Genomic DNA, 19,860 nt, shown 5'->3' with positions numbered 1-19,860 from the left:
AACACCCCCATTCCTCCCATGTGTCTGGCTCCTCATTAGCTTACATTCATTTTGGGGACCAAAATCATAAACAAACTATACTGCTGTGACGATTTCAATAAAACAGACCATTCTGAGTCAATGGTACATGCTTGTACAACTGTACAAGCAAAACTGTACATTGGAATATCGAGGGAAACGTGAATAAGAGCAGCACGGTGAAAACAAGCTGCTGAACCTCAGTCAAACATCAGCCACAACACCTGATTACTTCAGGAACCGATTTTATCTGAAGGAGCTTCCCATAACCTTCTGACAAACTTCCTGAGAAACATCCACCTGGCCCCAGACTTCAGGAACAGCTGGTGACCAGACAGACAGAACCCCTTCCCCAGTCTCCTCTAACATGTATTTACCACCTTCCTCTGCACGAGGCCACAGATGGGTTTTATGTAACACACGGACAATTACGTGGGTAATTCGAAAGTAAACGCACGCATTTCAGCCACACACACGTCACTGACACACTGGACGCAGCGGCCCAATATATATATATATTTTAAATCCACTCACCATTTGATGTACTTATTTACGAGGAAATAGTGTTCCTCCCATCTGAATCTGATCACTTGTAAATTAAATCCATCCTTCGATATTTTCTGATGAAACCGTCGAAACTCATCAAAGCTGTGGGCTCACCTATCCCATCTTCCTCTTCTTCTTCTTCCTCTGGGTGAACGTTTCGATGACTTAGCTATTAGCTCACGTTAGCTACAACAAGTTAGCTTACAGAGTCCAAGACGGCACGTTCACGTCAATTACACTACTTCAACTGAGATAAAAAAATATATATCATCAAACGATGCACAATAAGTTCATGAACAATTGAATAAAGATCTTATTCTCGATGTCAGTCTCTTTCAAGGCAAATTGCACACAGTCAGTCTCAGTGGTGAGATGATGACAGAAAAATCTAGAACATTAGATGGCTATTGACGCCACAGTCAATAGGATCCAGCTGCAGTTCCGTATCATTAGCTGGCACCATTCTCTGATTGGATCTCAAGGTTGTCAACACAATGTAATACGGCATTAACGCCAATCAATCAAGTGTGCATGGATGGCCTCACTAACCGCCTCTTTTTTTTTTTTTTTTTTTTCTCAAATACCCTATTTTGATTGGATTATTAGATTCTTAAGCCCTGCCCAGTGCAAAAAATTGCAGTGACTGATTGACAGCTGACAGCCTGACCAGCATCAATGTGTTATGGGATCAGGGTCAGAGAGCTGTCACTTGGACATTGTTTTTTTCACAGAGGAAAACATTTCTAATAAAAATTCATATTAAAAAGAAATAATAATAATAAAATATGTAATAATATATTATTATTATTATTTTGTCTGTATACTAGTGAAGCACTGCCTCACTAGTAGTCATGCAATAACCTCCACTGGTATAAGCTGTATAGTCACGAGAGACCTGGAACGCGGTTTTTAGCCTCACGTATGTAGCTTGGCTTTTAGCCATAAACGCTGCAGAGCTTAACCCAGAAACGGAAATGCTGAAATAATAATGTGAATTATTCTAAAAGTTATAATTATTTTGTCTCATCTTGTTTTAGTCAACAAAGGGATCACCAAAGAGATTGTCCAGGAACAGTTCATCCCAAGGACAAACTCAGTGAGTGCCAGATTGGCTTTTCTTTACACTTTCGGCAACAGTAACACTTTCCAAAATCTGGACATATACTTTAACACCTCTGTAGATACTATATCTATATGTCTGTACATATCCCTACCTACTCTTACTAGTTACACTGCTGGCCAGTATGACTTCCTACCATAGTGTCTTTATACCTGTATCATCACTATACAAATCAAAACTATACATATTAATACTACAACTTTGTACATACATCTGATTAGCAGTAGCACTATTACTCAGTAGTACTCATTTATATATTTTATACCCAGTTTAATCACCTGTACGTTCACTACGTTGTATACTATTGCACTTTACTGGGGCAACGCGACAGTGACTCGGGAGGTAGAGAGCAGTCGTCTGGTAATCCAGAGGTTCCCGGTTCGATTCCCGCTCCTCCCGGGCAGTGTGTCGTATGTCCTTGAGCAAGACACTTAACCTAATCTAATCTAATCTAATCTAATCTAATCTAATCTAATCTAATCTAATCTAATCTAATCTAATCTAATCTAATCTAATCTATTCTAACCTAATTGGCACTGGTTTGTAGTCAGCTAAAGCCAGAAGGACATTGTTGTGTGTATTAATACATCATATTATTAATGTAACACCCTGCCAGTGGCTCTGAGGGCTCAGGGGAGCAGGGAAGATGCAGCGCCCCCCCCTGGCCAGAGTGGACCGAGGCAGATATTAACAAGGAGAAATGGGACGAAAAGGCGAGAAAGAACTGCCCTTCAGTGAGTATGGAACCATAGGATGTGTTCTTTAGGAACGTTACACTGTTCAGTGTTACCCAGGCAGGCAACAGCCCCTCCTCATTGAGTATGGAACTTGAACCTTTTGTCAAAAGCGTCTGCTAAATGACTAAATGTAAAATGTAAAATGTAGGTGACATTACTCAGTTTTACTGAAGCTGGTTCGGCTGCTTCTTGTGGTCTTTGTCTGCAGCCATTGTTCGACGACCCTGATGGGAAAATATCGATGCCTCCATCTTTGAAAGTGCATTCCTGGAAGCGTCCTTCTGAGTTCATTCTCAACAAGGTAACTGTGGTTCATCTCCCACCTGCATGACTTCTCCCCCCACGACACGCCACAAACCGCCTCGGCCTGTCTTTCGTGCCGGTAGCCATCACTGGCTCCACAACCGTGGGGAGCGGACTGCTGCCAATTCCTGGAGAGCTAACGGCTGGAGAACTTGAGAACTGTTAGGACCGTCTGACTCTGATAATAAACACTGCATGCACTCTGGTGCAGTGTGTTGCTACGGTTTGGACCATGTACACCATCATCACTATTACTACTGTCTGATTAACTCCTACCACTCACTACTGTTCACTACTACTACTACTACTACTACTCTAACTCTTATCAGTGATCACTATTATTATTATTACTGCCACTTTGTTCTATGTTCTACTCTTTTTACTACCTATCCTACCTGTACCCCCCCCCCCCCCCCCCCCCCCCCCCTCCATGCTGCTATGACACTTGGATTTCCCCAAGGGGATTAATAAAGGAACACTTGACTTGCGTGGCATTGTCTCAAATGGCACAACAATGCATAGCAAATATACACCCGGCCCATCATGTAAAAAGCACGTCATTAAATGGAGGCAACAGTTCCTCTGTGCCAGAACAGTTCCAGACAATAGAGAGGCATTATCAGATGAGTATATAGGATGGCAGATTAACTGACGTGAATATCTCATATCTTGTAAAGCACTTGTAACAACCTGTATCATAATAAACCCTTCTGGTTTGTAACGTTACCTAACTACTGAAACCTTCATGTGTATTTGATCTTAGGCTCCTGTGGTTGTTGAAAACCAAGCTACATTTGATCTGATCTCATCCAACGACCATCTGATGTGCAGTGAGGTGAGGAGGTGTAGTTGAAGTTTTGTTTTGTTCCTTTCCTTTATTTACAATCCCAATGACTTGTGCCACCCACCAGGGATCAACATTTATAATCCCAATCACCTGTCCCACCCACCAGGGATCAACATTTACAATCCCAATGACTTGTCCCACCCACCAGGGATCAACATTTACAATCCCAATCACCTGTCCCACCCACTAGGGATGAACATTTACAATCCCAATCACCTGTCCCACCCACCATGGATGAACATTTATAATCCCAATCACCTGTCCCACCCACTAGGGATGAACATTTACAATCCCAATCACCTGTCCCACCCACTAGGGATGAACATTTACAATCCCAATCACCTGTCCCACCCACTATGGTACTACAGTAAGTCATACTGGCCAGCAGCGTAACTAGTAAGAGTAGGTCAAAGAGGGATCATCCCTATGTTCCCCGGGTCCTATGTTCCCCGGGTTCTATGTTCCCCGCTTTGATTGATTAATAGATTGAAAATTGTATAAATTTTTAATATTTTATTAATTATTAACGTCCGCCTTGTTTCGAACAGTTAACCTTAGGCTCTCTTTCGAACTGGTTAAGGTTAGAGTTTGGAATCAGGGCTGGTGGTCTAAAATGTTCAATCAATCAATCAATCAAAGCGGGGAACATAGGACCCGGGGAACATAGACATGTTCTCGGTCAAAGATATGTACAGATATTCATATAGTATCTACAGATATGTAAAAAGGATTATATGCAGGTGTGTATAGACAGATCAGCTGACGGTGCCCCTCCTGCCTTCCTCTCCAGCTGATGAGGTGGATCATCAGTGAGATCCACATGGTCTGGAAGCTGAGTCACGGCACCCCGTCTGTGGGTCACGGCACCCCGTCTGTGGGTCACGGCACGTCTGTGGGTCACGGCACGTCTTTGAGTCACGGCACCCCGTCTGTGGGTCACGACGCATGGAGGCCCTGGGAGCACATCTACTCTCTGTGCAAGGGGACGAGAGGCCACATGCCGCACTACAACGTCTACGGGAAGTACGTCGTCAGACTCCACTGGATGGTGAGTGTAGAGTGCAGGTCCACTGAAGGCATCTGTTCACACTTGACCCTGTCTGAAAGGACCTGTCGGACTCTTTCCTTTCCTTTTAAAACAGACCTGATGTACAACTACAACTGTTCACTTATATCTAATATCTGTATACATCTCATACCTACTCTTATGGCGCTTTTCCACTGCATAGTACCTACTCGACTCGACCCTATACTCTACTCTACTCGCTTTAGGTACCTGGTACTTCGTTCCTTTTCCACTGCAGGTAGTACTCAGTTTGTCTCAGTGTGGGGAGGCGGGGCCGCTGGCGTACAGCATGAGAGCTCCGTGAGCATAGCTATGTCCGTGAGGGCTTGGAGCAAGCCAGAGTTTAACACAGTTTCAATCAATCAATCAATAACAACATTAACCAGACTCTCGTTGTGTCTATTCTGCTAAAGCTAACGTTACCCCTCATTGTGTCTATTCTACAAGCTTTAACGTTACCTCTCGTGTCTATCTGCTGACGTTAACGTTAGCATTAGGCTAACAACAAGCTTTAACGTTACCTCTCGTGTCTTATCTGCTGACGTTAACGTTAGCATTAGGCTAACAACAAGCTTTAACGTTACCTCTCGCGTCTATCTGCTAACGTTAGCATTAGGTAATAGCCGGTTTTAAATGGATGGTGATTACCTCACGTTGTGTCTATTCTACTAGCATTAACGTTACTAGTACAAACAACCAATAGTGAGTTATATTGATCACGCTATGTTCGCTAGCCATGCTAAAATGCAAGCACATTAGCACCTAAGCTAACAACAAGCTTAACAAATCAGCTATCTTTTTGTGAGACTAAACTCTCCGCTCGGTGGTAAATTGGGTTGATGTCGGTTTTGTTTCATCAATAAATGAGGCAGAATACACAGTGAATCCATCCTTTTTTGTTTATTGCACTTGTTCCTGCTGCAAACAAATCTCAAATGAAATCCTAATCCTAAGCGAGGCATTAAAGATGGCGGCTTTCTGCTTTTGTGCAGACGCTCCAACGTGTGACGCGTCTCTCTTCTGACCAATCAGTGGTCTGCAGTGTTTCACGTGACTTTTCTGGTACCAGTTCTACTCGCTTGGAACCTCGACAGAGCAGGGACTAAAAAAGTACCCAAAAAGTACCCCAGGTACTTTGGTAATGGAAAACCGAAAATGTAGAGTAGAGTAGAGTCGAGTAGGTACCATGCAGTGGAAAAGCGCCATTACTAGTTATACCACTGGCCAGTATGGCTTGCTTACTACCATAGTATATTTATTGTGAGGATGGGGTTCTTGCGGAGCCCAATAGCAAAACACAGGAGGAGAGAATGGAGCGGTTTTAGGGTTCTTTAATTATTCTTCCCAACCAAGCAGAGTATAACAGGAATGTGAAACAGGAATGTGAACAACACGGAGGTTATAATGTTCTTGGGGGGGAGAAGAATGAGAGCAGGTGCACTTCAGTGCAGCTGTCGGCAGCGAGAGAGAGAGGACACAGGTCTTGCGCTTGAGAGCGAGCAGGAGTCCTCTTTGCTTGGCTCGAGACGTCAGGGTGGAAGGACGCTGGGGCTCGAGACGTCAGGGTGGAAGGGCGCTGGAGCGAAGTCCTGGGGCACAAGAAACAGAAGGTTAGGGAAAGCATAAACAGGGTCTTCAGGTAGCGTCTTCAGCTCGTCTTCAGGTAGCGTCGTCGTACCTCGGTAGGCAGTTTAACACTGCGACGTCGGATGACGGGATCTGCCAGTTGAAGTAGGGAACGCTTGATGAGGTGATCTCTTGCAGCCGCGCTGATTGCTCCTCATCTGGCAGACTCGAGCTCCGATCGTGACATTTATACCTGTATCACTGTACACAATTATACTGTACATCAGTTTAGCATATATTACTAAAATTTTTGTGTTATATATATATATATCACATCTCATCTTGTACACTGTATATTCTTAATGCACTTTTATTGTTACATTTGCACTCTGGTTGGGTGCCAAACTTGTTACTCAGCTGAAAGAGTTGTACCCTTCCTCCTGACTTGTCATACAGAACTCTTGCTTTGGATAAAAGCGTCAGCTAAATTACTAAATGTAAATGTAAATGGTGTGACAAGATGTTATGTAAAGAGTAAAGACTGGTGGTGTAATGTGTACTGATCTTCATTTACACAATCTGTGGAGGCTGACACAGTCACGTGGTGCTTTACCTGCCAAGGAGACGAGTAACACAACGACACACACTGTAGTCGATGCCAAGCGTTCTCGCATAGATTGCACTGGTCTTACGCAAAGTGCCATGGCTGCAAGCCGCCACTAGGGGCAGAGTGGCTAGGTTAGTGAATAGGGAGGTGTAGTCTGACGTCACTTTGGACAGCCCGCGAGGTCCACCCATATAGGGATTTATCATTGGGAAAATGGATTATCGGCTATTGTAACAATTCTGCCTCATGAACATTGAAAAGCTTTCCATTTTTGCAAAAAATGAGTTCCCTTCTATCACTAACATTATTGTTTAAGCATTTTTGGTTGAAATAAAATGTGGCGATTTTTTTTCGATTCATTGCAAATATTTTCATGTTGAGCTATAGATTGTGGATGAATATGCACAGAAAGGTACACCATGCAAATGTAATGTTCATGCTTTATTTGTTTTAAACGAGACGATTTAGAAATGGGCAATGGGAAAATACATTGCGTTTTCAAGATGGTGGACTGGCCGGAAACAGCAATGACGTAAACACTACACCGAATTAGGGATGTCCCAATCCGATCACGTGATCGGGATCCGGGGCCGATCACGTGATTTTCAGAAGATCGGGAAAAACGTTTTTTTTTTTAATTCAACAAACATGACCATGTTCACGTCTTAAACTCATACTGAGGCCTTAGTTTTGGTTTTAAATTGCATATCGTCATTCATTTATTTATTGTCACACAGAGCAGAAGAATTTTGCCAAAACACGCATTTCTTTTGATTTAATTATACATCAAATGATTTACAGTATGTCAAGGATGAGGGACATCCACTAGTTGCAGAACTTGCAGTCACCTGATTTTTACGATGGCGCCATTGCTCTCATGAAGCAGCAGGTTGGAGGCAGAGTTTTTAGATTACTCCGGTTGCAATGCCTCGCTTGAATGAAGTTAACTTTTCACCTGGATAACATCAACATTCAGGGTGAATGTAATGTGAGAAATTGGGATGGGAGAAATTTTTTTTCTTTTTCTTTTTTTCTTTTTATAATTTTTTTTTTTTTCGGATCGGGAAAGATCAGTATCGGTAGATACTCAAAATCACATGATCGGGATCGGATCGGGATCGGATCGGGAGCTAAAAAAAATTATCGGAACATCCCTACACCGAATGAATGAGTGAGTGAGTGAGTGAGTTAGTGACATTAGCGATCATAGAGCTGCTTCACTTCAAAAATTTCAAAATAAAGATCTACCCACAAAGGTATTTTTTCTGTTTTTTGTTTGTTTGTCTGTCTGTCTGTCTGTCTGTCTGTCTGTCTGTCTGTCTGTCTGTCTGTCTGTCTGTCTGTCTGTCTGTCTGTCTGTCTGTCTGTCTGTCTGTCTGTCTGTCTGTCTGTCTGTCTGTCTGCAGGGCTGCTGGAGGAAGGTGATGGTGGATGACTCCATGCCGTTCGATGAGGAGAACAAGCTGCTGCTGCCTGCTTCCACCAGCCAGGCTGAACTGTGGCCCATGCTGCTAACCAAGGCTCTCATTAAAGTCACCAGCCTGGAGTGAGTTCCTCCCAGCAGGGACTCTGTGTACTTCAGATGAAGCCAACAGCACATGTTGTGTCTCTAGGCTGATTGATACAGCAGCTTCAATACACATTTTGGCGCTGCATCCCTCATCTGATCACAGCCTGCTGTGAACGGGTATAATGCCAGTGATCTCACTGTAGCTCTCTTCAAGACAACACAGACACAGGTCGGCTCTTTATAAACGGGTGTTTATTCTTTGGGCAAAGTCTTGTTCCTTCTCACGCCATGAGAACTATATTTGTAAACGAACACAGTACAAAATGCTTTCACCAGAGAGGACCGCTGACGTGTCGCTCGTGGTTTTTTGATGGGCTGTTATCTTTTTTTAAATGTATTTATTTTTCTAAAGTTAGTCGTCTGTTTGTCTCTCAGCGTGGCGTCAAAGCAGGGGACGGAGCTGGGCGAGTTCACCGCCATCCAGGCCCTCACCGGCTGGCTGCTGGAGATCATCCCTATACGAACAAGGTGCTCTGACCTGCCCCAGGGGTAAGTGGTACACAGGAAGCTACAACCAGCCAGAAAATAATGACACTACCTACCTGTGGTGTCCACTAAACTAAATATTTTAACAGCATATAAGTAGTCAAAATCAAATCACAAAGTAAGGGCATACTCACCTGTTTGAAGACCGGCTCAAGCCCCCACGTTACACAACACCAGATCACTACCCAAACTACAGCACCAAGACACACCATGTAAGATAAAAAAAAAAAAAAAAAAATCCTTCTCTTCTCTTTTTTTTTTTTTTTTTTTTTTTAAAGGCAATTTGCCTAACCAAACAAATCTAGGGGTAATGTTTTCCAAATTCACTCCCGGACGAGCGCCCAATTTGTTACGACCCTGGCTCATGTGACGGATCATATTGGTCTGCGTTGTGTTGTTGTTAAATGTTAATGTCCCGAGGGGGAGTCGAACAGGGGGCTCCCACGCCGCGGGCGACGACACAGGCCGCTGCACTAAGAAGTGAATTCACTCCTAACTACTGTACCTATGCGTCTGTTAACCCTGTTATGAGGAAGTGAGTTTAACTTACCAGCCCGCAATGCCACAGTCACTCGTCAACACCCCTGTTTCCGTGACTGTGGACATACCCACAGGCTTCCCCGTTACACTCAGAGGGAAGCAACATAAGGGGACACAAACACCAACGGTCTATGTTTAAACCAAAAGACTATCCTTATTATGATATCTAGCGCAAACTAAAGATCAAAGTGGTGGAAGAGAGGGAGACACTGTTCCAACAGTGTCTTCCAGCAGAAGTCTCAGTGCATGTGTGGGTGGGGCACCAGGCAGGTGTCCAATTAGCAGCAATCAGCTGCAACACAGGACACAGGATTGACCAAAAGCATGGTACATAACATGGTGTATGATAGGCTACAACACAAGGTGCTCTGACCTGCCAACATGTACTGGTGTATGATAGTAGGGCTGAGCGATAAAACGATAACGATAATTATCGCGATATATTTTATATCGGAAAAAAATCGAAGTTATTTTTTGTGTGACCTGCAACAGGGCAGTTTTAAAACCAGAGACAGTGGACAGACTTGTCTTTCTTGCCCGCAACTTAAAGTAATGGCTTTGCTTGTCCAAATGACAATACTGACCAAATTGAGATTTATTTTTCTCTTGTCCATTTATTTTGTTTGCTTTCTAATTTAAAATACAGTTTGAAACCGAAACAGTAGGCTATGTGTGCTAGCAGAGCTAGTCTCCAGTCATGAGTCACGGTGCACATGTGCAGTGGTTTGTGCACCAAAAAAGCGCCATAAGATAGAAAAGAAACTAGCAGAGCCAGAACTATTCAACTCCCCTGGAGCCACAGCCAGCAGAGAAGCCTGTTTACTTTCGCTTTCAAACCAGCTGCAGCCTGAGAACTGGAGTGTGAGGGGATGTAACACTAAAGATGGCGGCAACGACAAAGAATTGCTGCAAAATAAACATACATCTGTTGTTTAAATTATATATATATATTTTTTTTTAATACTTATAACATTATCGATAATTATCGATATCGAGTGATATGATAACATTATCATATCGTTATCGCAATATCATTTTTGGCCATATCACCCAGCCCAACACAAGGTTCTCTGATGTCGCTAACCTCCTCTCAGGTCCAGAGATGCAGGGAAAGTGTGGGAGTTCCTGAAAGTTGCCGTTCCCAAGTTCACGTATGCACAGGAAGCGTCGCTGGAGAAAGCTACGGAGCCTGTAGCAGTGAGCACCCACTGCAAGAGCAAGATGCCCACACGCCACGAGAGCGCAGAGAAGCACCACCAAGGTGCTGATCCACGCACACAGACACACACGCACACACGCGCACACACATTTACATTTACATTCAGTCATTTAGTCATTTAGCTGACGCTTTTATCCAAAGTGACTTACAAGTTCATACACTCAACACTGTAGCACTCGAGTCTGAACACTTTGATGAACATTGTTACTCCGCTGAGTTGTACCCTTCCTACTGACTTGTCGTACAAAAACTTGTAAGTCACTTTGGATAAAAGCGTCAGCTAAATGACTAAATGTAATGTAAATGTAAGTTCTGTACAATGATTCAGCAGGGACGGTACAACTCTGGCAGCTAAGGGTCAAGATTGTTTGTCAAACAGTGTCGAACCTGAGTGCTACAGTATTGCGTGCATAGATAGTATTAGTAGTATAAACATATTAGAATAGTAGGTAGTAGGGCTGACCCCTATTAGTCGATTAGTCGACTAATCGGTCGAAAGGAGCCGTAGTCGACTGGCCAACCTCTTAGTCGAATATAAAAAAAAAGATTAAAAAAATATATTTATAATTCTCTTTTCTTTTAATTTTTTTTATCATTCTTTCCAAAAGAAAAGAGGCCTAGAAGCGTGGCTAACGCTAATGGCATGCATACCAGAGGCTAACTGCCTACGAAAACGTACGGTTATGTATATAACCATAGTTATTTATGAGTGTAGTGACGCTCAGCGTCATAGTGCAAATACTCCACTCCAGTACTTGCACACTGAATAAAAACTCACAATGTACCTTTACATATCAACATCTGTCTGACCACACCCCCATCCGCTACCTACATAAGCAGGGGTGTGGCCATGCCCTCACCTCCTTCCCAATCTTTCACCACAAGGCAAGATCAAAGGGCCGCAGGGGAGTCCTGACGCTGAGCGTCACTACACTCATATAACTATGGTTATATACATAACCGTACGTTATATTACGTGTAGCTCTGCTCAGCGTCATAGTGCAACACAGGAGCTGAGCAGAGCTGAGCTCGACAAATGTACCCCACTGAGGTCCCCCACAACCATCAGAACCGGGGAGGACCCGAGCCCCCCCCCCCCGACCCTCCCGGGAGGGAGACGGATCCGACTGCGCGAAGAGGAGCTTGAGCAACTCAACGCACAGTGCGAGCAGACCGTGGGGCGTACCCACGACTACACAAACGCACAACCCGCATGCCACTAGGGAATGAACGGAAAAGGAACAAACCCCCGTTACCACCCCCAAAAAACACGGGGTCAAGAGCAAAGCCCAACCCCGCGGCAAGGCCGTAGCAGCGGAGCGCGAAGGAGGACCCGGACCCAGAAGGGACAGGACCCCCCCCGGAAAAGGGGGCCTGGAGAGGCCAATGACGCCACAGCATCGAGACCTCGCCAGGCGGTCACTACTGACACCGCCCCCCACATCGCCAGCGTATTCGGACAGGGCCCATCCAAGAGCAGGCCCTTCCCCCCAATAGCACGCCGCCTGGCTCACTGACCCTGGTATACTCAGGCACCCAGACCTGAACCTATACCGCCTCCGAAATCGAACGAGATTGGGCGTGGCTGTAAACTCGAAGCACTCAAGAGGCTACACCCACAGCGGGAGCAGACAGCGCACCGGGGAGACGACCTCTAGAAGAGGTCGATCCCTCAATCCAGGCAACAGGAACTCGACCCGAGCCTGGAGCACTGCGGACTAGACAGGCGCCAAAGGGGTCAGCTGAACAGCACCCCGGCGGAAGGCGTGTATGCTGGCATTGTTGTGCACCATGTCACAGCCTCCACAAAACCCCCCGACTCTCTAGAGTGGTTGAGGCAGAGAAGGCTGACACGATTGGCAGACGTCATGAAACGTGCGGGGGCACACTCAAACGGACTAACCCGGGAGTTGACTCCGCTCCAACACACCAGGGAACCAACCATCCTCTTGGTTCAAACATGAGGTGGTTGTTCCTATAACCCCTCAAGAAAAAACTCCAAAACACACCTGCGGGTACACACTGGCTATACCGCAGTACAAGTGTTTCAGTTTTCAAACAGGGGTTATCCCAGGCCTACGGGTCGACGAAAAAACTTCGGACCGGGCCCGGCGGACCGGGACGTACACAGGGATGCCAGAGGAGTTCCATAAGAACCATCTCAACAGCCCCCTCTCAGCCATGCGTAAGCAGGAGAAGAGAGGGGCAAAAAGAATGGAGAAGGACCAGGCCCCCTTAGCGCAGCGCAAGGTACAACACAACATGGACCAAGCAACAGTGAGGGGTAACACGCAGTAACATAAACACGAACACCTCCATAACGTCAAAACCCTGTGACACCCGGGCCGACCCGGCATTTTCCCCCCCGAAAAAAAGCACAAGTCCCTCAGGGTACCAGAACAGCAGATCTGTGACCCCGGCGGACAACGGGTTAACTGACCTGGACCGGCGCGACCAGAACCAGTCCCGTGCCCTAATCACGCCGACATCCCCAACACCAGGAGGGGGTAGGTACGCGTGTCGATCTAAAACATTATAGAGGGCGCCACCCAGACGGTCCCTTATGTACCGCGCTAGGTGGCCCACCCCAAGGGCGTGAGACCCCTCTACCTATGCTTTGATCTATTCCGTTAACATCCCCCAGATATGAACGAGAATTCATCGAGACAACACTGGCACTCGGAAGAGACGGACTCCATCCCAGTCGCCCCATAAAAACGCTGTTTTAATGATGAGCAACCAAGGCGCGCAGGCCCATGCGTGATTCTTATGAGAAGCACCCAGGGCCAGCACTATGTACACGTCGAGACCCAAAACACATCAATGGATAGTCTAACAAGACACCAGACATTGTTCCCCCAAGCCGCCTGGGAGAACGGCAAGAAGCCGTTGTTCTTTATTTCCTCTTTCCTATAAAAAAGAGAAAAAAGAAGACGGACATGGGTCTCATGTGACGCGGCTGAGGGAAAAAAACAATACCCCGTCAACCTACTCCACAAGGAGGGGACGGGAACCCCCAGAGAGACTTCCCACGTGAGCAACAACTTGAAAAGTCAATGTAACATTGAGCCATGTGACTAAAAGGCTCAAGTTACACATATATTGAGCGTAGCAGAACACCAAGTCCCTACGCTCTGCCACGACAACTTGACAATAACAGAGAACCACACATGGGGCCTGTAAAGAACTCACGGAAGTCAGCGTCCAATAGAAACGTGCCCAGTGACGTATTCTATGACGGGGGGAATCCTATGACTCAACCGACCATGATAGGTGGGGAGTCAGGGAATTCCTCCCCCCCCCCCCGTGCCGTACTGACCAATCAGCGCGGCAGGACTGAATGAAAAGAGGGTCAAACCCCCCGACCAATCAGAAAAGAGAGAAGGAGGGGTTTATCCGGTTACCCCCTCGCGAACCCAACCCTCGCATATGACAATAACAACAGCCATGATACCTTAAGTAGCCAGCATGCTAAATGAATAGCGTATATCCATAGGATAAGCTAACCCAACGCACGCTAGCCACAGACGACAACGTCTGTGAACAGGGTTTATAACAAGGTCAAGGTTTATGTGTGAGCACGACACCCGTGTTTTATGTTTCAAGAACACAGAAGATTGATAGAGAGAGAGAGCGGTCTAAAAGACTGTGGTACAATTACACACACACGAGCACTTCTGTAGGCCAACACTACAGTGTTGTGGCTCAATATCACTGTCTTAAAGTAACAGAACACACAACTAACCTCTACCTTTATAGGAAGAACATAAGTCTCCAGGCCGAGGAAGAAAAACCCCTTTCAACCGAGTGTTAGCTACAGGCCTTGCTAAGCACACATATATACATGTAGCGACCAACCAAAGACTAAAAGTCTAGCTCTCCTATCAAACCCACACTAAGCGAGGATCTACACATCGTATCTCCATCATATGTAGTGAATAAACACACAGTTTGTAACAAAATACAGTCCCTCCTGGGAGGGACTTTTTATTGTATAACAAAATATATAGATGGGCCGGGGAAGGGAACAGGGGTAACAGGAGGGGGAAAAGTCACTCAGCGACGCCTGCCACAAGCCGCTCGTGGCTTGCCACTCCGGGGAGCTTTAGCCCCGGAGGGACGGTACAGTAGGGGTGCCTGGTCTCGACGATCCCTACCGTCACCTCCGGGCATGGGTGGGCCGGCTGCAGTGGTCGAGGCGCCCTCTCTCCTCCTGGCCTTCTTCGCCGAAGGGCCAGCAGTGGCGGTGGTAGCCGTGGCGGTGGCATCGGTCGCGGGTCCCGTGGGGAACCGGCTTCCGCAACGGCTCCCACACCACCTCAGGACAAAGGAGAGACGCCATCGGTCTATCAAGCCGAGGCACCCCTTCTTTCATTCCCTCGACCAGACCCTCCACCCTCGTGATTTCCACGTAGGCGGGGGTGAGGCCAGTGATGTGGGAGACCACCTGTCCCTGACGTACGTAGGCCTCCATTGAGGGGGAAAATGGGCAGACAACGCCCGCCTCCCTCACAGGACGACGTTGCCATAAATGACCTATTAAATCATCAGGGACAGGAGCAGGCAGTGGCTGCAGCAGCGGCACGCCGTTTGCGACTGCGGCTGCCGCCATGAGCTCCGGGAACAAGGCACGTAGTTCCCCATGCGCACCTTCCTTCACTGAGCCCGCGTCCCTCACATACGAGAGGCTACTGCCCATTGCAGAGCCACCAACCGATGTGGCTGATAGCAGGGCATCCCGTCGCTGAGTCGGAGGTTCTAACCCAACACCAGAATACGAGGAACTCCAAGGAGACCAGAATACGAGGAACTCCAAGGAGACATACCACCCCCTGCCACAACCTGAAAGGGAGAGTGATGTGTCTCCACCGTCTACCATGTAATCCTCCGTTTCCATCGGCCACGGAAAAGCAGACGCACCCTCATCCGGCTCCAGCAGCTCACCGAAACCAGGCCGTTCGCCCCTGCAAGCTACCCTCCTACGACGGGAGCGAGCAGAAGCGAAAAGCTTGCGTCTCAAATCCTCCGCCACAAGAGGAGCCGGCCGCCCATCGGCAGACGACCCCCCGGTGGTGGAGGAACCAGAGCAGGAACCAGGCCATCTCACAGGAGATGCTGCTGGTGCACCAGCTCCTTGGAGAGGCAAGCTACCCACCGGACGCCGATCGGGCGTGAGTGACTTCCACGACCGTGGAGTCAAACCCGCCCTAAGACGCACGACGGAGGAGGCAACGGCGAACCGCTGGTGAAGGGTGACGTTGCTAGCGCGACCCCCCGAGGTAAACATTATATCTTAGGTCTTTTCTAATAAAATTATGAGAGAAAGAAAAGAACAAGAAATAATGTGAACGCTTTCTCAACTTTCTAACAACCAAGCTCAAGTGTTTGATATACAAGGCACTCCTTGTGGTGAAAGTGTAGAAGGAGGTGAGGGCATGGCCACACCCCTGCTTATGTAGGTAGCGGATGGGGATGTGGTCAGACAGATGTTGGTATGTAAAGGTACATTGTGAGTTTTTATTCAGTGCGCAAGTACTGGAGTGGAGTATTTGCACTATGACGCTGAGCAGAGCTACACGTAATATAACAGGCACAGAGGCACTGAAAGAGGATTTCACCCATCTAATGAACACACTAGACAAATATCAAGATGTATCCATCAGTGGACCAATTGCATGCTTTTGCAGAGGACAAGAAGCCTTCAGTCGACTCCTTCAGACATTAAGCACCCCCCACAGCCCAAATGGAATGATACAAAATAAAAAAATAAAAAGTTTAATAAAAAACAAAAAAAATGTATACTTCTTTTTATTTTTAATTTTTCTTTGGCCAATAGTCGACTAACGGCAAATTTTTGCCAATCATAGTCGACCATCCAAATCCTTAGTCAGGGACAGCCCTAGTAGGTAGTAATATGTATGGTAATATAGGTAAAACCTTAGTGGCAGAGTGTATAATAGTAAAAGACAGTACAAAGGTTAGCATTGCATGCACATCTAAGTATTTTTGTACTCTGTGTACTCTGCTCCTTGGTGCGTCTGTCTGTCTGTCTGTCTGTCTGTCTGTCTGTCTGTCTGTCTGTCTGTCTGTCTGTCTGTCTGTCTGTCTGTCTGTCTGTCTGTCTGTCTGTCTGTCTGTCTGTCTGTCTGTCTGTCTGTCTGTCTGTCTGTCTGTCTGTCTGTCTGTCTGTCTGTCTGTCTGTCTGTCTGTCTGTCTGTCTGTCTGTCTGTCTGTCTGTCTGTCTGTCTGTCTGTCTGTCTGTCTGTCTGTCTGTCTGTCTGTCTGTCTGTCTGTCTGTCTGTCTGTCTGTCTGTCTGTCTGTCTGTCTGTCTGTCTGTCTGTCTGTCTGTCTGTCTGTCTGTCTGTCTGTCTGTCTGTCTGTCTGTCTGTCTGTCTGTCTGTCTGTCTGTCTGTCTGTCTGTCTGTCTGTCTGTCTGTCTGTCTGTCTGTCTGTCTGTCTGTCTGTCTGTCTGTCTGTCTGTCTGTCTGTCTGTCTGTCTGTCTGTCTGTCTGTCTGTCTGTCTGTCTGTCTGTCTGTCTGTCTGTCTGTCTGTCTGTCTGTCTGTCTGTCTGTCTGTCTGTCTGTCTGTCTGTCTGTCTGTCTGTCTGTCTGTCTGTCTGTCTGTCTGTCTGTCTGTCTGTCTGTCTGTCTGTCTGTCTGTCTGTCTGTCTGTCTGTCTGTCTGTCTGTCTGTCTGTCTGTCTGTCTGTCTGTCTGTCTGTCTGTCTGTCTGTCTGTCTGTCTGTCTGTCTGTCTGTCTGTCTGTCTGTCTGTCTGTCTGTCTGTCTGTCTGTCTGTCTGTCTGTCTGTCTGTCTGTCTGTCTGTCTGTCTGTCTGTCTGTCTGTCTGTCTGTCTGTCTGTCTGTCTGTCTGTCTGTCTGTCTGTCTGTGTCTGTCTGTCTGTCTGTCTGTCTGTCTGTCTGTCTGTCTGTCTGTCTGTCTGTCTGTCTGTCTGTCTGTCTGTCTGTCTGTCTGTCTGTCTGTCTGTCTGTGATCTAACCAAGCTCAGGGTGTTTTTTTGTCAAGTGGCTGATTGAAAATAACAGCAAAGGAGAACATTTACTGTGTAGTTTAATTAAACCTCTATTCTACATGTTCACCTTCATATGTGTTGTTTTGCTGCCAGACTCTGCACATAGAAAAAAGAAGGAAGTCGATAAACACGAGAAGACGGGTCACTCTGAGAGTAAGGGTAAGGTTTGTTTTATCATTCACTTAACGGTTATGGTTAAGACATTAAAAGTTAGGGTTAAGGTTAGGGTTCGATCCCCAGCAGGTTTTCTGAAAACGTAAAAAGTTTAAAAATAATTTGAATATGTAATATATGTACTTATTTGTAATATGTACACATGTTACATATTACGTAAATAAATATATGACTTATGACTATAACATAACGTACATTATGTACCTTTTTTCCTGTGGTCGATTAGTACTTTATTTACATATTTTAAGCAAGACTACACACACACACACACACACACACACACACACACACACACACACACACACACACACACACACACACACACACACACACACACACACACACACACACACACGTTTGAAATGTTTATTTATGTCCACATGAACAGAAGTACAAGGAGGCCTCATACAAAGGACATAAACAATGCGAGTGCAATCAGAAAATTATGAAGAACAGTCAGGTACAAGGTGCATGGACGGCAGAATCATGGGAAAAGGTAACAGCGCCTCCTCCAAATTGAGCGACTTCCTATAATAGCGGATACTGAGCAGTACCTGGCTAACTGCTTGGCCTTCCTTTTGGGCAGACCGGCTATTTGTAGGCCCCTCACAACCAACTTGTGCACATGCCCTAGGCTGCCAAAGATAAAAACTAGGAGTTTACATCTGTAGCCTAGCTGTGAGATGGTCTGCTGTAGCTGTTGGTATTTCAGCATTTTGGTTAGGAAGGCTTCTCCTAAGCTGTAGTCAAAAGTACAGCCAACCTCAAGAATGGACACCTCCCTAAGGTGTTCATTTACCACAAATACATCAGGGGTGTTAGCTGTAATACTAGAGAACATGGAATCATCATTGCACAGGTTGAACATGCTTGGCTTCACAGTAGAATGCTTAAACAGCGTGATGTAAAAATAAGAGAGATATCTTTCGCTATCAAATCTACTATTCTGTCATGCCTACAGAACACACACACACGCACACACACACACACACACACACACACACACACACACACACACACACACACACACACACACACACACACACACACACACACACACACACACACACACACACACACACACACACACACACACACACACACACACACACACATATATGGCGTCCTTGACGAAGACGGACAGGAGCACTTGGATTGGTCCCCTGGCGCAGCTCACGTTGACGCCTGTCTGCTCCCGGCTGCCCTTGGGGGGGAAGGATGACGGGATGGGTTAATCGCAGATACGAATTGCATGCATGCATCGCATGTGTGCCAATTGATGACCTCGGAGCAGGTCCTAAATTATTAAATTATTATTATTATATATGGTGGATGACAATATTGTACAAATCTGTACCTTTCGGTATCAACACGGTCTCATCAGAAAATGTAAATAAAGTACTAACCACAGGAATAAATATATGTTATGTTATAGCCATAAGTAATATATGTATGTATTGTATCTGCAAAGGTCCAGAACAAACATCACAACCAGGGCCCTGTTCCCTGTACGTGGCTAACTGAGTTAGCCGGATAATCTTCAGGATAACTTGACATAAGTCAAGCTTTTCGGTTCCACAAAGCAGGTTTGTCTAAATCACTATGGCAACAGATCGAAAATTTGAACCTGCTCCAGCGCAGGTTTAGTTCAGTTAGCTGGATAAACTTGCCACTCCCTCGCAAAAAAATGCCAGCTCCCTTCCTCACAGATCCCATTATACCATTCTGAATTATGTTTTTGTGCTTCGTTTTTCTAGAGGGGGCTTTTGAAATGTAAAATAATAGACCTAAAATGCTGATAATAAATCATATTCAGCCTATGGATTTACTTTGTCCTAAATAATGCACGTCATAGCTACGGCGCTCACGAGTCGCGACACACACTACGTGGTTATTTTAACACTTTGAATGCCCACCACGACATAACACGTGTTAGCAGCCCGCCCCTGAATGCCCATCACGACAATTAGCATGAATTTTTTTTAATTAGCGATCTGAATTCATATTTCATCAACCGAGTCTACCGTT

At 46.0% G+C, this 19,860-nt stretch overlaps 1 protein-coding gene across 1 annotated transcript in view; it reads left to right on the top strand.

Annotated features, from left to right (window-relative positions):
- Positions 1-964: 964 nt before the first annotated feature.
- Positions 965-19,860, top strand: part of LOC311232608 (androglobin-like) — a gene marked incomplete at both ends in the record, with an annotated part of 75,454 nt that continues 56,558 nt past the window's right edge. Inside the window, 8 exons of the mRNA XM_084319468.1 lie at positions 965-1,007; positions 1,602-1,660; positions 2,630-2,722; positions 3,488-3,559; positions 4,362-4,619; positions 8,217-8,356; positions 8,756-8,869; positions 10,501-10,667. Coding sequence (XP_084175594.1) covers positions 965-1,007; positions 1,602-1,660; positions 2,630-2,722; positions 3,488-3,559; positions 4,362-4,619; positions 8,217-8,356; positions 8,756-8,869; positions 10,501-10,667 — 946 coding nt within the window. The remainder of the gene's footprint in view (positions 1,008-1,601; positions 1,661-2,629; positions 2,723-3,487; positions 3,560-4,361; positions 4,620-8,216; positions 8,357-8,755; positions 8,870-10,500; positions 10,668-19,860) is intronic.

This window comes from Notolepis coatsorum (assembly GCF_963971535.1).
Source record: "Notolepis coatsorum genome assembly, chromosome: 7".
In the NCBI taxonomy this organism is placed as follows: domain Eukaryota; kingdom Metazoa; phylum Chordata; class Actinopteri; order Aulopiformes; family Paralepididae; genus Notolepis; species Notolepis coatsorum.
This window is presented reverse-complemented; position numbering and strand designations above follow the sequence as displayed.